The sequence below is a fragment of the Vicia villosa genome, linkage group LG3 (assembly GCF_029867415.1).
Source record: "Vicia villosa cultivar HV-30 ecotype Madison, WI linkage group LG3, Vvil1.0, whole genome shotgun sequence".
NCBI classification, from domain to species: Eukaryota; Viridiplantae; Streptophyta; class Magnoliopsida; order Fabales; family Fabaceae; genus Vicia; species Vicia villosa.
Genome location: NC_081182.1, coordinates 27,399,346 through 27,420,484, shown reverse-complemented (window position 1 = coordinate 27,420,484; position 21,139 = coordinate 27,399,346). Strand labels below are relative to the sequence as shown.

The 21,139-nt window shown below is 34.9% G+C and overlaps 1 protein-coding gene across 1 annotated transcript; it reads right to left on the bottom strand.

Moving 5' to 3' along the window:
• Positions 1 to 6,905: 6,905 nt before the first annotated feature.
• LOC131660774 (ATP-dependent zinc metalloprotease FTSH 4, mitochondrial-like) lies at positions 6,906 to 14,449 on the bottom strand. The gene is made up of 8 exons (XM_058930090.1): positions 14,361 to 14,449; positions 14,183 to 14,242; positions 13,638 to 13,725; positions 13,207 to 13,470; positions 11,327 to 11,569; positions 11,089 to 11,213; positions 8,458 to 8,934; positions 6,906 to 8,101 (listed from the first exon to the last, which is right to left on the bottom strand). Exons 2-8 carry the CDS (start codon positions 14,207 to 14,209, stop codon positions 7,205 to 7,207), a joined length of 2,121 nt encoding a protein of 706 aa, XP_058786073.1. The 5' UTR covers positions 14,210 to 14,242; positions 14,361 to 14,449; the 3' UTR covers positions 6,906 to 7,204.
• Positions 14,450 to 21,139: the final 6,690 nt, after the last annotated feature.

Sequence of the window (21,139 nt, the reverse complement as noted above, 5' to 3'; positions counted from 1 at the left end):
AGAAAAAGAGGACAATGGAAAAGGAAAATTTCAACACATGTTTTGATTGATGGTGATGATGCGTCAAAGATGGGGAAGTTGAACTTGGAAGGAAAGTTTTAATGAATTTTACTACAAAAATGAAGAAAGTGTGAAGAAAGGAGGGAGAAGCAAGTGAGACTCAACTATTTATGAAGCCAAGTGCCTAGGTCGTATAAGCTATCATTGTTCGATAATATATTCACGCCTATTATAAATGTTCAGGGCATATACATTCCAATATCAATGTATGAACTTTGTATAAGAGCTCACAATGTTTGTGTCATCCTTAGACAGACTCATCATGACAGGGCAATTAATGTTTTGCATGTTCCCCGCGTTGATGCTTGAGGGAAACACCCATTCAAGCCTTACTTAAGGGACTTTCCTTCCAAGTATGTCTTGAGGGACTCACCCTTTAATATTTTCTTAAGGGAATCATCCCTTCAAGCCTTGCTTGAAGGGATCTCCCTCAAAAGCCTTGCTTGAGGAACTCGCTCTTTAGGCCTTTCTTAAGATTCACTTCCCTAAATTTAATTTAAAGGGAACCATTTCCCAAGTTAATCACTTCACCCTCTCCAACCTCATGCTTAAGATATTGTGGGATATGATGACTTTTAATAGGACTTAAAGGAGAACACTCCATGATTTTATCTTCCCAAGGAAGTCAGGAAAGGGCCATAAGAGGAAACAGACGGGCGTGACTCAGGTCACCTGACTATAGCATGGGTTTTCGTACTAGATCTTAGGTCGCCCCAACCGATTCTGTGTCCATTTCTAGTCAACTTCTACCAAATGTGATAGACAAGGTGTCTCCAAAAAAGTTATTTTTGTCAAAGTTACAAAGGAGGAAATCGCTCTTTCAATCTAGGAGGAAAAACATATCTCCTTATTCCCATGTATTCGTTGAGAAGTATAGGAAATATTGTTTCCTTCCATGATACGAAACATAGATTGTATCTATAAATATCACAACCCTCGTAGTTTGGAGTATCATTCGTTAGCTTCTTAAATTGAAGTACATGGCTCTTTTGATGTCGAATACGTAATAAGGTTTTGCCACCTTATTGTATTTACTGGAAGTACATAAAGGTTTGGATATTCTTAATATCTTCTTCCAAATATAAAGGATCAAACACTTGAATCATGTGAATATTTTATAGAAGTAAAGCAACGTATAATATCTTTTTAAAGGTTAGATAGTACATGAAGAAGAAGGAAAATTCTAGATCTAATTTACTCAAATGTATGCGCAACATATGAATGGTTCTTAGTTGTGTTAAAACTATGTCACCTTCATTTAAGATGACTATATGGAAGTTTTAATGTATCTATTGAATTCAAAAGATCAAGTTTTAAATGTTTTCAAAGAGTGTCATGCTTCTTTTGAACGAGCTTCTAGAAGAAAGTTGAAATATTTGTTGTCTAATAATGGTGTGGAGTACATGGTTTCATTTGAGGATTATTGAAATACCCATAGAATTATACATGATAAGCTACCTCCCAATATTCCTCATATGAATAATTTATTTTAAATTATGAATTGAACCATTGTTGAGAAATTTAAAGGATGAATATACCTTGGTTCACTAAGAGATAAACTTGGGTTTCAATTATAGGATCTTACAAAGAGGATGGTTGTTTGAATTAGAGATGTGGTATTTTATGAAGACCAAATGATCCATGACATTCAATATAATAGTCCCAAGACCATTTTATTACACAACTTTAATTTAGAGAATAATTAGTATGATAGTTCCACAAAGCTCTATCATATAAAGCAACCTGGTCATATAGAACAATACCAGACAATGCAAGAAGAACGGTTGGTAAAGGATGATGAGATAGAACAATAACCTCAAGTTATAATTTACTAACAATGATGAAAGGGTCAAAGCTTCATAAAAACTATTAAAATTGAAGATAAGGAGAAATGGACACAAGTTATGGAATAATAAATTAATATCTATAGGATAACCAAACATGAGATTTGATAAAGGTACCAAAAGGAATAAAGGGATTTAAAACAAGTGGGCGTTCAAACTCAGTTTGAAGATACAAACTCAAACCCCAAGTACAAAGTAAGGATTGTCATAAACAAATGTCATTAAAAAAAAGGCATAAATTTTGAAGAAATCTTTGCACCAGTGGTGAAGATGACATCTATTGTAGCAATCCTTTCTCTAGATGGGGCTGTGGGAGAGATAGGTAGGTGGGTGGAAGGTAACCTTACTTGAGAGATGAGATAAAGGAGCCCCTTTCTTATTCATGAAGAACCTTTAGTTGTTGAGTTCTTCTCGATTCTTCGTGATGTCCGATTTCATGAGGAGAGACATAGGTGGGTTTTGAGGCATAATAGGGAGGTATTTTTTGTGTTGCATCTGCTTATCACTTTCAATTAAGCTTTGTCCCTCTTGTTGCTACCTGAGCCGCGAAAGAGTTCACAACCCTTCCCTTGACCTAGGATAGTTGGGGGCCCTCCAAGGTGAAGATTTTTCTTAGAAGATTATGCAAGATCGGTTCCCGTCCAGAGAGAATCTTTTAAGAGGAAAGTATTAATTGATCTGAAGGTGATCTCTTGTATCATGTGCACATAGCGGATTAAGTATGCTTCCCATCTGTTTGTTACCTATAGTCTTGAGCCCAGTGTTTGGTATAGGATTTTTAGTTGGATGGGCTTCCAAATTGTTCTTTCTATGAACTCTAGTTATCTTTTTGAGCTATTTCATTCTCTAGGTGATATGGCTAAGGTTATAGGGGGTTTCTCTATGATCTGGCATGAAGGGGTTTGGACCATTTAGGCTATGCACAATGATAAGTTTTTCAACGATGTTTCAACAAATGTAAAAGAGATGGTGGATAGTATCTTTTTGGCTTGGACTTGGTTTTCTTGCAGATTATTGTGATCTCTTTTCTTTTCTCAGATTGGCTTAAGAACCCTATCACATGCTTAAATCAATAGTTGTTCTAGAGATCAGTCTCTCTCCTGAGGTCCACAATGGTTGGTTTTTTTGTCTAATGGTTCATTTTCTGTTGTTGGTGGATTAGTAGTTTGGAGCTCTAGTTTGGTTGTCTTGGGTGGAGTTGTGGTAGTGGTCACTTATGATAGCTTCCTTGTTTTAAATGATCTGTGGGTTTTTCTGGTTCTTTTGGCTTATTAGACTTGGAGAATTAGACTTCAAAAATATCTTGATTTAGATGCAAAATTAGACTTTGAGATATATCAACTTAATTTTAAAACGGCAGTCTTACATGAAGTCATCGAAGAAGAAATGTATATGGAGCAACTAGAAGGTTTTGTTGAACCAATAAAAAACCCATTGTGTATTGTTTGAAGACAAGTCTTTATAATTTGAAACAAGTATCAAGATAATGGTACAAGAAGTTTGATCTCTTTATAACCAAATATAAGTTCATAAAGATAGCAACTTAGCACTGTGTATTTTTGAAGAATTACGATAATTTTGAGCTCATCATACTTTTGATGATATGATTATTATTGGAAAAAAGGATAGATGAACGATTAAGCAATATGTTTTAAGAAAGATTTGAGTGTCGCGGAAATGATCATTGGAATGAAGATTATTAAAGATGATATTAAAAGAGTGTTATGGATGTCATAAGAAATCTAAAACAATAAATTCTTTAGAGATTTAACATGCATAATGTCATACATGTGGATCTTTCACTACCTGGTCATTTAAAACATAGTAAGGTAAATGCCCAAACAACGACCAAGAAAATCAAGAAATGAACAATGTGTCATATTCTTCTATTGAGACTTGAGAGTAGAGCTGTCAATATGGGCTACCCGGCCCATATGGGCTTCGGGCTTTATAGGGCCGGGCCCAAAAAACTCATTTTTAAATGGGCTCTAATTTTACTACCCAGGCCCAGCCCTGTCTGGGCTGCGGGCTACCCGGCCCTAAATGGGCTTCGGCCCTAAACGGGCCCATTTCTATAAAAAATTAAAATTTTCTCCTTATTTTTGTAAGTAACCATATAATTGCATGCAAGAATACATTATATATATATAGGGCATATCATATGAGAATGCCTTTTTTATATGAGAATGTGAGAATGAATTTGAACCATTGGATTTTAAAATAAATTGTGGAGATTATGGGTGAATTTTTTTTTCTCTCTCCTACATCATTTATTTCAAAATCTAGGAGAGAGAGAAAAAAAAAGATTCATCCATAATCTCCACCATTTATTTTAAAATCCAATGGTTCAGATTCATTCGCACATTCTCATATAAAAAAAACATTCTCATATGATATGCCCTATATATATATATATATATATATATATATATATATATATATATATATATATATATATATTTATATATATACAAAATTATAATTTCTAAATAATCCATATAAGTTAATAATTAAAATGTAAAACAACACATTAACTTAATTTAAACTATCCAAAATACATCACAAATTATATAATGTAGCACAAATAATTAAATAACTTGTTCCAACAAATTTTAAGTTATAAATATTCATAACAATTATAATTTTATGATAATTATAACAACAAAATGTTATAAATTTTTATAATAATTATAATTAGGAAAGGATAAATTTTAATTATATTAAAAATATTTAATTTTTTCGGGCCGGTGGGCTACCCATGGCCCATACGGGCCGGCCCATATTTTTTAGGGCTTTTTAGGGTCGGGCTAAAAAAGGCCCGGATGTAAATGGGCTCGAAAAATGAGGCGCATGCCCTAAAAATTTTCGGGCCAAATAGGCCGGCCCATGGGCTTCGGCCCATTTTGAGAGTAACCTTTTATGCAAAGTGGTCTGCACAAAACCAGCCATTATATATATATATATATATATATATATATATATATATATATATATATATATATATATATATATATATAGGATCAAATGACACCAAAGGTGTCAAAGTTTAATTTGACACCAAATTTCAACCGTTAAAATAATTGATCAAACGGTGATGTTAAATGAAATAAAATAATAAAAAAAAATACATAGCATATTTTTCTCCTAAAAAATAGGCTATAGCCGTGGAATTAATATATATATATATATATATATATATATATATATATATATATATATATATATATATATATATATATATATATATATATATATATATATATATATATATATATATATATATATATATATTTGGAATTATGAGTATTCTTTTATCAAACATATGACAATAGCAGTGGAATATTGTAAAGTGGATATTAAGGTATATGAGAGAAATATCCAAAATAAAATAATTGATCAAACGGTGATACTAAATGAAATAAAATAATAAAAAAAAATACATAGCATATTTTTCTCCTAAAAAATAGGCTATAGCAGTGGAATTAATATATATATATATATATATATATATATATATATATATATATATATATATATATATATATATATATATATATATATATATATATATATATATATATATATATATTTTGGAATTATGAGTATACTTTTATCAAACATATGACAATAGCAGTGGAATATTGTAAAGTGGATATTAAGGTATATGAGAGAAATATCCAAAAAGTGCTTATGTTTTGGCAATGAAAGTGCATTTCTCATCGACATGGAGATTTTTTTGGTATTCTCTCTTTAATTTGTGATAAATCATAGTCAAGTCATCAAAATAATTTCAATATGTTAAAAAGGGGATCGACATTTGAAGGTTTAAATAATTTGTTTGAACCTTGAGGTTGAGGCTGCACATTCCAACATAAGAAATATTAAGATGAGATTTACAAATAGTCGTGAAATCTAAGCATTGATGATCATTATCTTCCTTGAACTGATAATGAGCAATATGGTTCTAACTTCTTTGAGAGAAAGAGAGAATCTTAAATATATTTTCTTGTATCAAGAAAGTTTGTAATCATACTTTTCTATAGTGAAGATATTTTATTGAATTAAATCTCGTGGTATTTCCTTTTCACATTGAGAGGGTTTTTGGAGGAAAAAGTTGATGTGATCTCACTACTTTATTATCCTTAATTTTATTATTTGCTTCTACTTAATACTAATTTTAAGTTCATATAGAAATATAGTACCGATAAGCATATATGCATAAATGCATATATATAAATAAATAATACCCTAAATCAATTATTTAATCTTTGACTAACATTAAACTCAATTAGCACATACGAGTTGAGTTAATCCTTGGTTACACTCCAAAAAATAAGTGATTGGCCTTTTTATCATAGGAGGCTTTTTAGTTAAGTAAGAGAGATTGTGTTTTATCTTTAAATGCTTGCAACTATTTTTGTGTGATTAATTGTAATATTCTTTTATTCAAATTGATAGACTAAAAAGAAAATAACATAAACTTATTGTTTTAAAACTGAAAATAAAATCTGCTAACAAATTCACATCAAGTATTTTAATAGCATAAAATTACAAAATAGCTACAAATAGGACAATGGCAAAGTTACTGACATATGTGTCTCTGGGATATGGATCCTCGCAGTTTTTCTTCTCCTGCCCTTTGTTCAGCCATAATTGTAACCTTTAGATTATATTTTGTGCTTATCTCTCTTCTATGTCATTATTATTTTCTTGCTTAACTTCGTTGGATTTAGAGCTGAATAGGAGCTGAATGAAAAAAATTAGAGAGAACCCATTTTCGTGTCTCGGAACTTAACAAAATGGCTCAAAATTACTATCCTGTAGATAAAGAAAAAGGAAGTATAAAAAAGAATGATTGGTTCTATCTAACAAATTAGTTCTTGAAGTTAGTATCTTCTCTAAAGCATTTATTCAGACTGCAAATTAGTTCTGAAAAATCTCAAACATGTGTCCATCTTCATCATCTCACACGAGAATAAATAATGAGAAAAAAGAGTAACGTGAAAGTTTAAGATAAAAATATGATTGCAGTTCTGACGGATAATAATCCTATATAAAAGTAACAAGACAATTATTAAAAATAATAATGGGAACTCCTACAAGATATTTCAACTCACTAAAATATGGGGTCAGCCTGACCCTGAATACAGTCGAGTTCCATGGACTGAATTTGATGGAACCCACAAAAACACAGTCGAGTTCCATGGACTGAATTTGATGGAACCCACAAAAACACCGATTAATTACTATCTGCACATATTAATCCGGTAGTGATTATTTAGCATCGCCAGTTTTCTGCGCTAAGATCCTACTGGTGCAACTCCTTGAGCTTTTGCAGCAGCAGAAGCTGCGGCTGCAGCGGCCGCTGCTGCCGCAGCAGCTGCTGGATTGGGCCGAGAATTTCCCTGAGCTTCGACAACACGTGACTGCGGTTGTTGCTTCTGGGATTTGACCTTTGCAATTAATTCATTTATCTGACTTCCTGTAAGTGTCTCATGCTCCAGAAGAGCATTTGCAAGTGCATGAAGCTCCTTTTCATGGGTGGTTAGGATAGTTTTTGCATTGTTGTAAGCTCTCTCCAGTAAGTTCTTCACTTCTTTCTCAATAAGCAGCCTAGTTTCTGAGCTCATACTTCTTCCATTATCATAGTAATTGTGAGTGACCGGACCAACTTCAGTACTCATACCATACTTTGTAACCATTTCCCTGGCCAAAGAAGTTGCCTGTGAAAGATCTGAGGATGCACCAGAAGTAACTTCACTTTCTCCAAAAATTAGCTCTTCAGCAACCCGACCTCCCATACAAACATCAAGCCTAGCAAGCATCTGTTTACGAGAGTGACTAGTCTGATCCTTGTCCGGCAGTTGAGAAACCATGCCAAGAGCCATCCCACGAGGAACTATAGTTGCCTTGTGAACAGGAAGCGCACCGTCAGTGTGAACTGCTACCAAGGCATGGCCACCCTCATGGAAAGCAGTAGTCTTTCTTGACTCCTCAGATATAACAGCTGACTTGCGTTCACTTCCCATCATGATTTTGTCCCGGGCAAACTCTAAATCATGCATGCTCACAGCTTTGGAACCATTCATCGCAGCCCTGAGGGCAGCAACATTAACCAAATTTGCAAGGTCAGCACCAGAGAAACCAGGTGTACACCGAGCAATGATCATCAGATCAACATCATCCGCTTTCAGAACCTGCATTGTATTGGGCAAAGAATCACACAAAAACACGGGTTAGAAGTTGTCTTCTAAGTTCTGAGAAGTCCATATCTGACACAGCCTTACTATATCTCACAACTGTGCACATTCACAAGTAAATTTAGAAACTCGAATAAAAATAGACATGATTCAAAAAGTATCATGAGTTGTCATGGATGTTAGGCTGTTAGCTCATGTGATGTGGCGTATCCAGCAGACATCCTAACATAGCTGAAGGAAATCATACTACACAATTTTTTGCACCAATATAGTGCACGGCTGCACACACTGCACAAAATTCTTAAGACATCCAACCCAAAATAAAATATTCTTCCAGAAGAATAAAAGCATACCTTTGACATGTGAGATTCCATAATCTGTCGCCGTCCTTCTACATCTGGATTGGGAACAACGACATGGCGATCAAAACGCCCAGGTCTCACCAGAGCCTTATCTAGTGACTCAGGAAAATTAGTAGCACCAATCACAATTATGCCTTCATTTTGTTTGAATCCATCTAACTCAACAAGCATTTGATTTAAAGTCATCTTCATGTACATTTGGTCTTTTGGATTTCGACTTCCGCCAATAGCATCAATCTCATCAATAAAGATTATACAAGGCGACCTCTTTTTTGCAGCAGTAAAAAGATCTCTCACTCTTCGTGCACCAACACCAACAAACATCTCTTCAAATTCACTTCCACTGCATGAAAAGAAAGGAACTCCAGCCTCTCCAGCAATGGCTCTTGCCAACATTGTTTTTCCAGTGCCAGGCGGGCCAACAAGCAAAACACCTTTTGGGAGTTTGCCACCTAGACGAGTAAAGCGCTGTGACAAGGGAAAAGAGTTATCTAAATATAGTACAGAACAGTACAGGCCAGAATATGATCAAGAAAAAAGTATATACAATATAATTTAAAAAGTAAGAAAATGATATGTGATAACAATAGTCACACAAAATTTAAGTTCTATAAAGAGCACTTTAAGCATTTATGTTAAAACATCTTGTACGAACTTTTTGTCAGATTCTAATATGAAAAATATTGGCCACCAATGGAAACAGGAACTGAGCCAGATGAGACAGAATAAGTTTCACGCAGAAGTAAATCTCAAACCCGTTATTCCAGTTTGTTCCAGGACAAACTACGTTAAGTAGCCGGATAAAACACCAGCAGGGTAGTGCAGTAAATAGGGAAACTGTCGCATAGTTACCGTGCACATAATAGCAATAAAGAGACACAGAACAATTTTCTAATTACAACTACAATTACGCAGATCCTCAAGGGTCTGCACACCTCCCAGCCAAAGGCACCTGATTTTCTAAGAAATAGTGCTAATTATGGCAAACAGCAGATTATGGTTATAAACAAGGTAAATGGTATTGCGATCCATGGAAAAAACATGTAGATAGAATAAACAGATGCACACAAAAATTTGGACAAAAAATGCAACGGAAGAAAAAAAAAACTGATTGACATGCTAAAATTGGTAGAGAATTATAGGGCAGAGAAAAATGCATACCAACTAAAACATAAGATATAAACAGGAATTAAAAGAAAAGAGAGCAGAAAAAAAAAATGGTAAAACAAATAGGTATAATATAAAAAAACAGAATTAATTAGCATACTTCGAGAGAAGAAAGAGTGAGCACCAGCATCATTTGAGAGTTTGGCAGTTAATTTCAGGGTTGAGTTTTAACCACTGGGCCAGCGTTTCTAGGTCAGGATGCGTAACCCAACCCTTTTCTCTTTTTTTGTCCACAGCCACCGCTTGGGGTAGGAACCGGTTGGATCCGGCTCAAAATTCTAACCCAAAGCAAACAATGGAATGAAAATTAGCACCCATCTCCATCCAATGGAGGGAACGGGTAAGGCGGGTAGTCGTTTGGACAGAGTGCAGGTTTGACGGGTAGGTAGTATGATCAGTTAACGATATAAAAGGATGAGGAAAAATAAAACAGTACAGATTTGAAGGTTAAAAGGGAGGTTGTTTCGAGTGACTAACTAACGGTGGTCAAATTAAGGTTTCCGAGTGTGCACCAATTGCTTGGAGTCGCAGTATGTTGCGGTGGTGCTATTTTCTAGCCGAAAGAGTATAAAAAACATGGCTTAAGAGTGAAAAGAGTCAAGGAGAAAGATGATGCTCGTGACAGTGGTTGATGAATGACGACTTGAAGTGCATGAAAGTTGGATAGTTGGAAAGGAGTTCTGTTTGGAAATAGAAGAGTGTCCAAAATCAAAGATCATCTAAATGATGAATTGATAAGAGTATCTATTTTTTTACTAATTCCCAACTCCCAAAATTAATAGGTTACAGGCTATATTTTTCAACTACAGCGACTTTTGGTATATTGACACAGTACACCGACTTTTTGTTTCTGCCACGACAACTGATCCACCTGTAAGACAGTTTTTTTACTCTATTTTCACGGTTATTAGGCTGTGTCCTATTTTTGTCCAGTCCTAGCTGCCGCCAACCTCTCCTCACATTTATTGGCAACAAGCTATATTTCTGCTAACTAACTCAGTCCAACTAATCTAACAGTTACAGACAGACAGCTACCCACGCTATATTAGGCATAATTCAATATTGAGTTAGAATATTGAAAGTTACAAACCAAGCAATTCATGAAAAATGACAAAGAAGCACATAGAAAACCTAAGGCAGAGAGTATATTCAATTTGTTGAGAAATTATTATCCAGAGCAATAAAATTGATTTTTCTCAGCAATTTTTACTATATACCGCTTGTATTAAAATGGCATATTTCTCATCAACAAAAGCATTAGCACTATTCCATAAGTCATAACATTGTATCAACATCTTCACGCCCCAAAGAATAACAAATTTCATGTAGCGTCATATATAAGTAACCAACAAGATTGAAATAGCTTATGACACATCTCAATCAAATAACTATTTCATGCTCGAGTGTGAGAAACGCATGCAAGAGAGAACATGGATTTGAGACAGAAAACACTACCTTAGGATCTCTAAGGTAATGAACAATCTCTTCAAGTTCCGCCTTTGCCTCATCCACACCTTTCACATCACTAAATTTAGTACTTGTCTCCACACTAGGCTGCACTTCTTCATTCATACCAAGACCTAAAAAATGAAAAGTAATATAGAAAAACAGAGAATGAGCCCATCAAATTCAGAATGAACATTGAATTAAACTGAGAGGTATGTAAGTTACTAGTTACAATGACACAGTATACCTTTACTAATTCCTTTATCCTCAATGAGAGCTCCTACACCAGAAATCAAGAGGAAGGCCACGGCAACAGATCTAATTGTACGCCATAACTGTTCCTTGAAATTTCCACCTTCTGATGCAGCAACCATATGAATAGGAGCAGTTGCAGTTCCAAGAATTCCATCTTTTGTAGATTTACCCACATTTCTGAGAGCAGCAAGGCCACCCAAACTACTTTCTTCCTCTCTCACAGAATTGGAAATACCTGAAAATTTAGATAGCTCGGGTTATATTATGTAGTCGGTTAATATTATTTAGATACGTCGGGTTATATTATGTAGTCGGTAAATATTATTTAGATACCCCAGGTTATATTATGTAGTCTGTAAATATGCAAAAGAAAGGAATGTTCAAATAGCTGATTGAAAAGAAGAATAACAAATTTTGACGAGTGTGCAATAGCAATGCCAACTTTTGAATTCTGAAGACCCCAACATAGATCTATATAAGATTTTGGATTCCGTCCATCCATCATTTATTTATCCCATCCATGAAAAGAAGTTTTATGAAATTATCCCTATTCCTTTCACTAAATGAAAGGTGAAAAGAGATCCCATGATTGTGACTGAAAGTCTGCAGCATTAGAACAAAGATAAAAGTATGACTCTCTTGTTCCTAATGATTAATAGAGTAAGATATTAATCAAACATCATAATTCCCATCTAAAGGTTATGATCAATGTGGCCTATTGCCATTGGGCTAACTTTACCATGTACACAATGGCTTCCACTGGTTTTGGGGGAAAACAAGATCCAGGACCAAAACATATACCAATTAGCTTGCTATGTTCCATAAGTCCCTTACTATATTAGTACTCATTGGAAAAAAATTGTCAATTAAATAAAAGTCTCATTTTAAATTACTAGATGCATTTTTTAAACATAACCCTAATTAATATTTACTAATATGTAAAGTTAATATTGAATACATATATACTCAAAGAACAGTTGGTATATGAAAGGTCAATATTGAATACGTATATACCCAAAGGACGGTTGGAATATGAAAAGTCAATATTGAATACATATATACCCAAAGGAAAATTTAGTAATACTCCCACATAAAATGGACGCATTAACTAGACTACCAATTTATCTTAATATATGTGAAATTTGCTATAGGGGGCTTGTGATTTGGGACAGAGGGAGTATTTCAAGAAAATATTGCTGTCATAATTTATCCAAAATATTTGCTAACAGGATTCCCTCAAAATATAAATCACCAAAAAGTTAACAGCAAATGAGAGAAGAAAGTTAAGTAGTAATATTCAAATCATTAAAAAGAATATTGTCAAGTGAACTTTTTTAGCAATGTTTAACCTTAAATCATGACACTCAGCAAGTTTAGATTCTATTTTGTGGCACAACCATGACATAATAGCAATTAACTCAGCTTTCCAATCAAATTATAAACACTTCAAGATTATGTTTTGTTTCTTGGTCGGGAGGAAATTAGAAACTTGGTAAAATTGTCCATTAAATTCCATTTTTTAAACAAACAATTGAAATTAGAAATTATTTGAATACCACGAGATTTCTTTTAAGTTGAAAACAGTCTTCATTGAATACCACAGGATTTCTGTACTCAATTTTAAAAGTCTAGAAAACAATAACTGAATAACATTGACCTGTTATAAATTAAACAAAAGTCTTGAATGAATGAATACCACTAGACTTTTTCATTATAAAAATCTTTTAAAATCCTTCCAAATCCTAATTGAATACACTACTTTAATTCCCTGAACAAGGATAGAAGGTCTGCAAAATATTGGTCAAACAGAGAAAAGGCAAAGTATGGTCACATGTAAACACAGACAAGTGAAAATGAGCACCAAAAAGTCACCTCTTCGCAAAGTCTTGAGTAATTCACTTTCATCCAGCCTATCAACTTTAACCAATGCTTTAACATATTCAGCAAGTGCCGAAGAATTCGTATGCAGAGATGGCTGACTTTCAAATGCTCTAATCACAGATTCAGGATCATTTCGACGGTAAAGTTCTTTTAGATAAGAGGCTTCCTCAGCTTCAGATGAATCGCGTAGTCGTCGGGCCAGATTTCCAAGATAGCTGGACTGGGATCTTTCCTGGGAGAATAAAATCCCATTCCCTACATAAATTTGAAAGTGAGTCCAGCAAACAATAGTTAAAGCCAATAATACTTTCCTAATAACTTAAAACACAGATGTAAACAACGGGCATAACTAATTCAGAAAAACAAAGTGTCAGCAAACAAGAGAAACAAAAACTTATATTTTAGAAACAAAAGCTTCTTACTTGAACAGCCATCAAACTTATTATGTGATAAATAGCTTCTACTCAATATATCTTTGACCTTTCCAAATTCTGATTGACGCCTTTCAACCTGGAAAAATAAATTATAAATTATATAATACATAAAAGTAATACAAGATACATAATAGAGATCGAAATCGGCTTTATAAATATAAAAACTAAATTGGGAGTCCAATTAAGCTATCGGTACATTAGTAAAAACAACACCTTTAGCACTCTTTCAATTCAAAACAAAACAAACCCCAACCAATGCCCAGATAGGCTGATTAACATACATGTAATCTTTAACCCTAAGCAATATATAAGGTATGTTTGAATTGGCTTATTGGAACTTATTAACTTATACAAAAACAATTATCTTTAACTACAGAAATAATTTATTTATATATAGGCAATAAACTACAAATTAAATTGTTTATCCAAACAAGCCATACCATACAAAACATAGACAAAATTAGGGTTTCCCAAACGATAAGAAAAAAAGGGAAATTAGATTATATGAAATTGAAATTGATTGAATAACTGACCTGTGTTATCAAACGCCTCCAAGCCATGTGACCTTGATAATTAGGTTAATAGAATCGAATCTGTGTAGCAGAGCAAAACGACTGTGATTAACGGCGTTTTGGATATGAAATGAAAGATCAAACGAATTATCTTCGTTCTCAGCACCGAAACAACATTGCTAGCCTTAATAGGTTAAACCTTGTGAAGCTTTTGTTCTTGTTTTCTGCACTGGCTCGGTTTCGCAATTTTCTTGTTTTCTTGCGAGATTGGTGTTTCAGTAAAACATGGTCAGAATTTAGAGACCTTATGCGGAAAAGGATTGTCTAAGGTGAACAAATTTTCAATTACTTTAGTCGTTGGATCAATCCCACGAATCACAAGATGCCACGTCACAAACCTTTTATTTAAATAGAAAATTTTAATCAAATAAAAAGAGAAATTTGCATTAATACCCACACTATTAGGTAGGGGTGGCAAACGGGCATGCCCGCCCCGTTTAGGCCCGCGCCCACAAAAACCCGCGAAAAAATGAGACGGAGCGGGGCGGACATAGTTGAGAGTGCGGGTCTAAAACTTTGCTTCGCCTCGCAAAAAAGTGAGGGCGGGGAAAGTCCGCGGGCATTGAATTTTTTAGGCCTAAAAATCGTAAAATTGTATGAAAAAACTCATGCCCGCAAAAAAACAGGGCGGGGTGGGGCGGCACAGTAAAGGGAGCGGACCTAAAACCTCGCCCCGCCCTGCGAAAAAGTGCGGGTAAAACGGGCTTCTCCGTGGACCGTGCCCGTTTTGCCACTCCTACTATTACGGACCGTCCCACAAAAGCCCACAAAAAATGGGGTGAGAACTACAAATTTTAAGTATAAAAATATAAAGAAAAAACATATAAATGTTTGAGCCCGCATAAACCAAAAAAAAACATAACGGACATATTAGAGAGTGCGGACCCATTTGCTACCCCTACTCAATAGCACTTAATGGAAAAGTTAAGGGTCTCTTCTAGCTTTTGTAGCATTAAGCACTTCCTACTTCTTGTAAAAAGCATGGAAATTGAAAGTTAACTTTACTTGTACAAAATTACGTATATGTTTTTTGTTTTATATTGAGATTTTAACTTGATAGTAAAATCATGACTTCACGGAATTGAGGCATACATCCTTAAAATCGTTGTTATAATTAAATTATCAATAGTTTTAGAACTACATAACGAACGATTCTGAAAAATTGAGACGGGTGACCCATCCACTAAGCACAATCAGAGTCTCGTAGACTTGTGAGAGGTCTGATCCAGGTCGATTATAGAGGATTGCTGTATCACAATGAATATTATATTGAATCATATCGTGATCACTGATCACACAGTCATATGAGGTGTATAACACGTTCTCACTTACTCCGAGGATACTCGCCCTCTATATTTGAGTCATGGGGATAACACATTGGGAATTGTCATTATCGTCGTAGACATACATCGGCTTCTTCTTCATATGATGGCTCTAAGGGCAACAAAGACACTCCTTAAGTAAAAGGACAAACAATTATCCTCATTTATAAAGAACTCCATAAATCATTGGAGATGGGGACTTACGGTGGAATGACATATCCAACTGAACATATGGAACTCATATATTTCTTGTTGAATTTTAGAGGAGCAAAAGACCCAGAGAAATGTAAAGTATTTGTTTTTACCTTCAAGCTTAATATCATGGCATGGTAATGGGGCCTAAGAAACAAAGCCATTGACACATTAGGGAGAACTTTACATGCGGTTCACCGCTCATTTCACAAAATTTGAAGGCAAATGACCCAAAGAAGTGTAAGATATTTGTTTTTACCTTCAAGATCGATATTATGGCATGGTTATGGGGCCTGAGAAACAAAGTCATTGACATGTGGGGAGAAATCTACATGCGGTTCACCGCTCATTTCACAATATCTGAAGGCATCCAAAATCAGTGGAGACCTTAAGCAAAATAAGGCATAAAAATGGAAGACCTCTGCGGTCATGTATATGTATGTGTGTGTGTGTATATATATATATATATATATATATATATATATATGGAAGATTTAACCAAGAAACCATTTTTGTTAAAAGCACTAATGACGAGATGAATGAATATCTTCTAAGACTCGGGGCTTCAATCATGATCTAAGTTCGCCGAAAGCATCAGGATTAGGGCTCCAAAATCCTTTACAAATTGCTAGCAATGGCATGAAGGTATATACAACATGAAGAAAAATTGGTTGCAAGTAATTTTATGAAGGGTTAAGTATGTTTTTTGTCCCTAAAAATATTTCAAATTTTATTTTTAGTCCCTATTAAAAAAATGACATATTTTAGTCCCTATAAAATTTTTATACATGCAGTTTTAGTCTCTGCTATTTTTTAAAATTTTGAAAACTGTTTAATTACCCTTAAACTTTTAAGTTTTTGAATAATTTTTTATACGTGTTTAGAATACTATAAAATATTTCTTTACCAAATTATAAAAATTTTTAAAATGAGAAGAATTAAATATGAATTTTTTAAATTTCAAAAGATAATGATAAAAGTAATGCAAATTTAACCAAGCGGTTGAGCTCCATTGGCAAGGAGCCCCGTCCAAGGACGTACTCGGGGAATACCGAGTTCGATTCCCAGGCGGAACAATCTTGCTTGGCCAGTGCGCATGCCTCTCCGCACGAGCCGGATTAGTGGCCCACCTGTGGTGGGTCGACACCGGTGCGAATAGCAAAAAAAAAAAAGTAATGCAAATTTTGAGTTTCTTTTTTTCGAGGAACTTTTTATAACGTTTAAACATGTTTGTAAAATAATCATTCAAAAATACACATCGATTTAAAAGTAGGGACTAAAATTACGTGCATAATAATTTTGTAGAGACCAAAACATGTTATTTTTTTAATAGGGACCAAAAACAAGTTTTGATTATTTTATAGGGACCAAAAACATATTTAACCCATTTATGAATAAGTATCGAAAAGGATGAGGTTATTAACCAATGGGAAACATAGAACAAACGAGCAAATGGGGGAGAATAAAGGATAATTGATCCAGCTGTGAAAATAGAGGAAGCAAATTGCTCCCGTCTAAGTATCAATATTACACGCCCCTTCAAACTTCTATGAAACGAATTCAACAAGAATGTATCGATGTTGAATTCCACAAAGAAGAAGTGGAGATTCCCAAACATATCCATGAATATCCCAACATTGAAAAGTATATATGTTATCGTTACCGCAGTAGAAACAACCACAACATTGAGGGTTGTGTGCAACTAAAGAACGCAGTAGATGGTTTAATAATGAAAGTAAAGCAATCAAGGAGCAATTTAACAACAAAGAAAAACAGAATTGTTTGAGCCATATATTATAGTTGGAGGATTTTTAACTCAGTAGAAAAATCTTATGTGAGTGCACTTGCCCATTAGATGTTTTGTATGATGTCAAAACTTAGGAAAACTTTAGCATTTTTGTATATTGGATTGTATCTCTAAGTCATTATGTGTACCTTTGCATTGGGATTTTATAATGTACTTTGAACATGTTTGAAAAAGTCACCATGCATAAAAAATTAGTTACATGGCATTAAACTTCAACTGCAAGCTTTAAAAATCAATTTTTACTCAAAACTAGGGGTGGCAAAACGGGCCGCCCGCCCGCCGCCCGCCCCGCCTTAAGTCCGCCAAAAAACGAGCGGGGCGGGCATGCCCGCAAAGTGATATGGGCATAAAAATCATGCCCGCCCCGCCAAGATGGCGGGTTGGCGGGCGGCGGGCTCGCCCGCCTAATTTTATTTATATATTTTTTTCATTTTTTTAACCTTTAAATTAAATTTTTCACTTATTTTTTAAAACAATTTTTTATAAAAGCAACTTTTTAACAAATTTTAGTTAAAATAATATCACATATATTTACAAATAAATATATAAAATAAACCATCAAGAATTGGAATTACTAAAATTAACTAAAAAAGAGGGTATTTTGGAGGAGAGGCGGGCTTTGACGGGCGGCGGATATTGGCGGGGCGGGCTATGGCGAGCGGCGGGTTTTGGTGGGGCGGACTTTGGCGAGCGGCGGGCCTAAAATCCCAACCCAACCCGTCATTTTTTGGTGGGTGCGCGGGTCGGGCCGGCGGGCCACGGCCCGTTTTGCCACCCCTACTCAAAATACAAGTGTATGTGTCGACACATACATTGTATACGTCAACACATGTACTGTAATGATACATTCTGTAGCTTGTATTTTTATGTGTCGACACATAGAGTCTTTTAGGTCGACACATACTAAGAAAATTACTTCTATGTGTCGACACATACAATTTTCAGGTCGACACATGTGTTGTAGTTTTAAAGCCTGAACATCTATTTGAATGTGTCGACACATGCATTAATATGTTTCGATACATGACTTATATGTGTCGGCACATGTTGTAGTTTTTCTAAAAAACTGCATTCTTTTTCAAATGTATAGGTTTCCCTTTTGCCTCCAACTTGCACTACTATAAATACTACATACATGCATCATTCCAAACTTGATGAACCTATAAACACATACAAATATTGCTCTTTATCTTCAACCTTCCATCTATGCATACACACGAGCAAACTACACATAATTTAGGTAGATGTACCGAGTAACTGGGTTGAGAATCTTTGGGGGTTTCATTGAGAAAATTGTGAGGTTTTTTCCTCCAAGTTCAAGGTGTTGATTTGGGGGTTTCTATAAGAGTTACGTAATTTGGATTCGATCGAGTGAAAGCTTTGAAGAACAGAAGATGCTTGCAAATGAGTGGCGTGAGACGATGAATCAATTGGTAATCTTGGGTGACAATAATTCAAAATTTGGATTCGACCGACTGAAAGCTTTGAAAAATTATGGTTTCTTGAAAAGGAGTAGGGCGATACGGTGAATCAATTGACTTTTTGGGTGACTTGATATAAGCCAGATCAAGGGAAGATAAGTGCAAGGATCAACATCAAACATAGGGTTTATAGGGTTGAATTGCTACATTTATCTTCTAAAGAATTTCTTGCATAGTAAGATTGGTATCTTAATTCCACTTTGGAATTGGGGGCAGACGTAGCCATAGCGAGGACGACCGATGAACTGTCTAAACAAATCCTCGTGTCCTTTTCTTTATCTCTTGCATTTAAATTTTCATTAGCAAATTGATAAATACATTGATTAAGTGATCGATTCCTCACAATTTTCCATTGATTGGTAAAAGCTATATTAATTTGTTTATTGCCTTACAATCTAAGTGATTATAAGAGGTTTTCGATATAAACAAACTTGAAAGGAAAATCTGAAAAACCGATCGCACGCCAAGTGTTTGATAATTTGTCAATTTACGTTTTTCTTACTATTTTTGTTGGAAATAGGTTACCATAGCAAGGGTATTGAAACGATTGATTGAGAATTGTGTGTATCAACGTGCTTATCATTGTTATCCATTTCTTATAATTGTGCGCATATTTGAGTTTCCAATAATCAGTTTTATCTAGACGACTTAATGTTTCTAGGCCAAACCTTCTGCTTGTCACAGATTCTGTTAATGTTTGTGCTTTCTTGGCCAAACAGCTAAGTCGCGTAGCTAACTCTGCCATGATAGATATAGTGACATGTGTATATCGCTTTTTATGAGGACATCGAGCTCCCTCTTACGGGTCGCGCATGCTGTGATTTGGAGTCCCTTTTATAGATGTGGATGATTTACCACAATGGTGAATCATATAGCTTGATGGTGCATGGGAAGACTAATTTTTACCTTCCAAGCAGAAAATAAGAATATGAGCTCAGAAAAATTGGTTGTATACTGTTGGAAACCCCCCCAAAGAGGAATCTAAGGAGAAAGGTTTCCCTAACTTGAAATTAACCATCCAGGTGGTGTTATGGATGGAAATGAGGCTCAAGTCCCTCTAAATATCAAGAAACCAGACAATCTAGTCAGTATCAGGACCAGTAGGGATGGATGAACTCAAAAATTGAGTATCTGATGGCAGAGCAACATAAGCAATGGGTCGAATAACAGAGGCAAGGCGAAGAACAAGAACGACAAAGTGCTATGGTTAAAGACATACAAAGGTTATTACAAAACCTCACGTTGTGCTTCCCACCTCCTTAGTGAGGTGTTTACGAGTTTCTCTCTACTTCTCCCTACTTGAATTGAAACATTTGGGCCAATGTCCAGTTTAAGTTTAGGGGGAGGGTATTTCCCTTATTTTATTGCATTTATAGTCTTATTTGTTTGTTGTGTGATTTTGTGTTGGTAGGATAATTTTGATTAAATAAGTTGCATATACCATTGTTAAAACACCAAAAAATTGAGCCATAATTTTTCTCCTAAAAAAGTTGTTAAACTTGATTGTTTTATGGAGAACGTATATAGGTTTGTAATGAAGATTGGCTAAGTTTAGGGGCTCGTGGAAAATACATAAAATCGGTATTACACGTACACCCTTAGTTTCCCAAATAGGTTACGAGTTTAGCACGTGTTTTGTACCATAGTAATTGAATCTTGAGAAGTATTACCTAAATAGTTTATTATGGCAGTCTGGCATACTTTAGATTCACGTATCATGTATGATTGATTGGGAAAAAAATAAAATCTAAGCACCAAAATAGTGAAAAAGGCAATAAAAGGACACTTCACCTTCTAATTTGGGTAACCCTTGCCCGCTTACTCAGCCCAATTGTAATTGAACCTCAAACATCGTCCCAAAACGAACAATAAATAAGCACACAAAGGAGCGTTTCGAGCGAAAACTTCGTGAGTCCAATACGACCAAGCCGTTTCCCACGACACGGGTCATGTTCCACCCTTTGAAGAACCCCTATACAAGCAGCCAGAGGCTAACACAGCTAACCCGTGTCCCCTGACACGGCCCATGTCAGGCCTCATGCAGTTACAAAACTATTGATCTTTGGATGACTTTTGTGACGTTTTGACATCTATAACTTATATTTTTGTCATGATT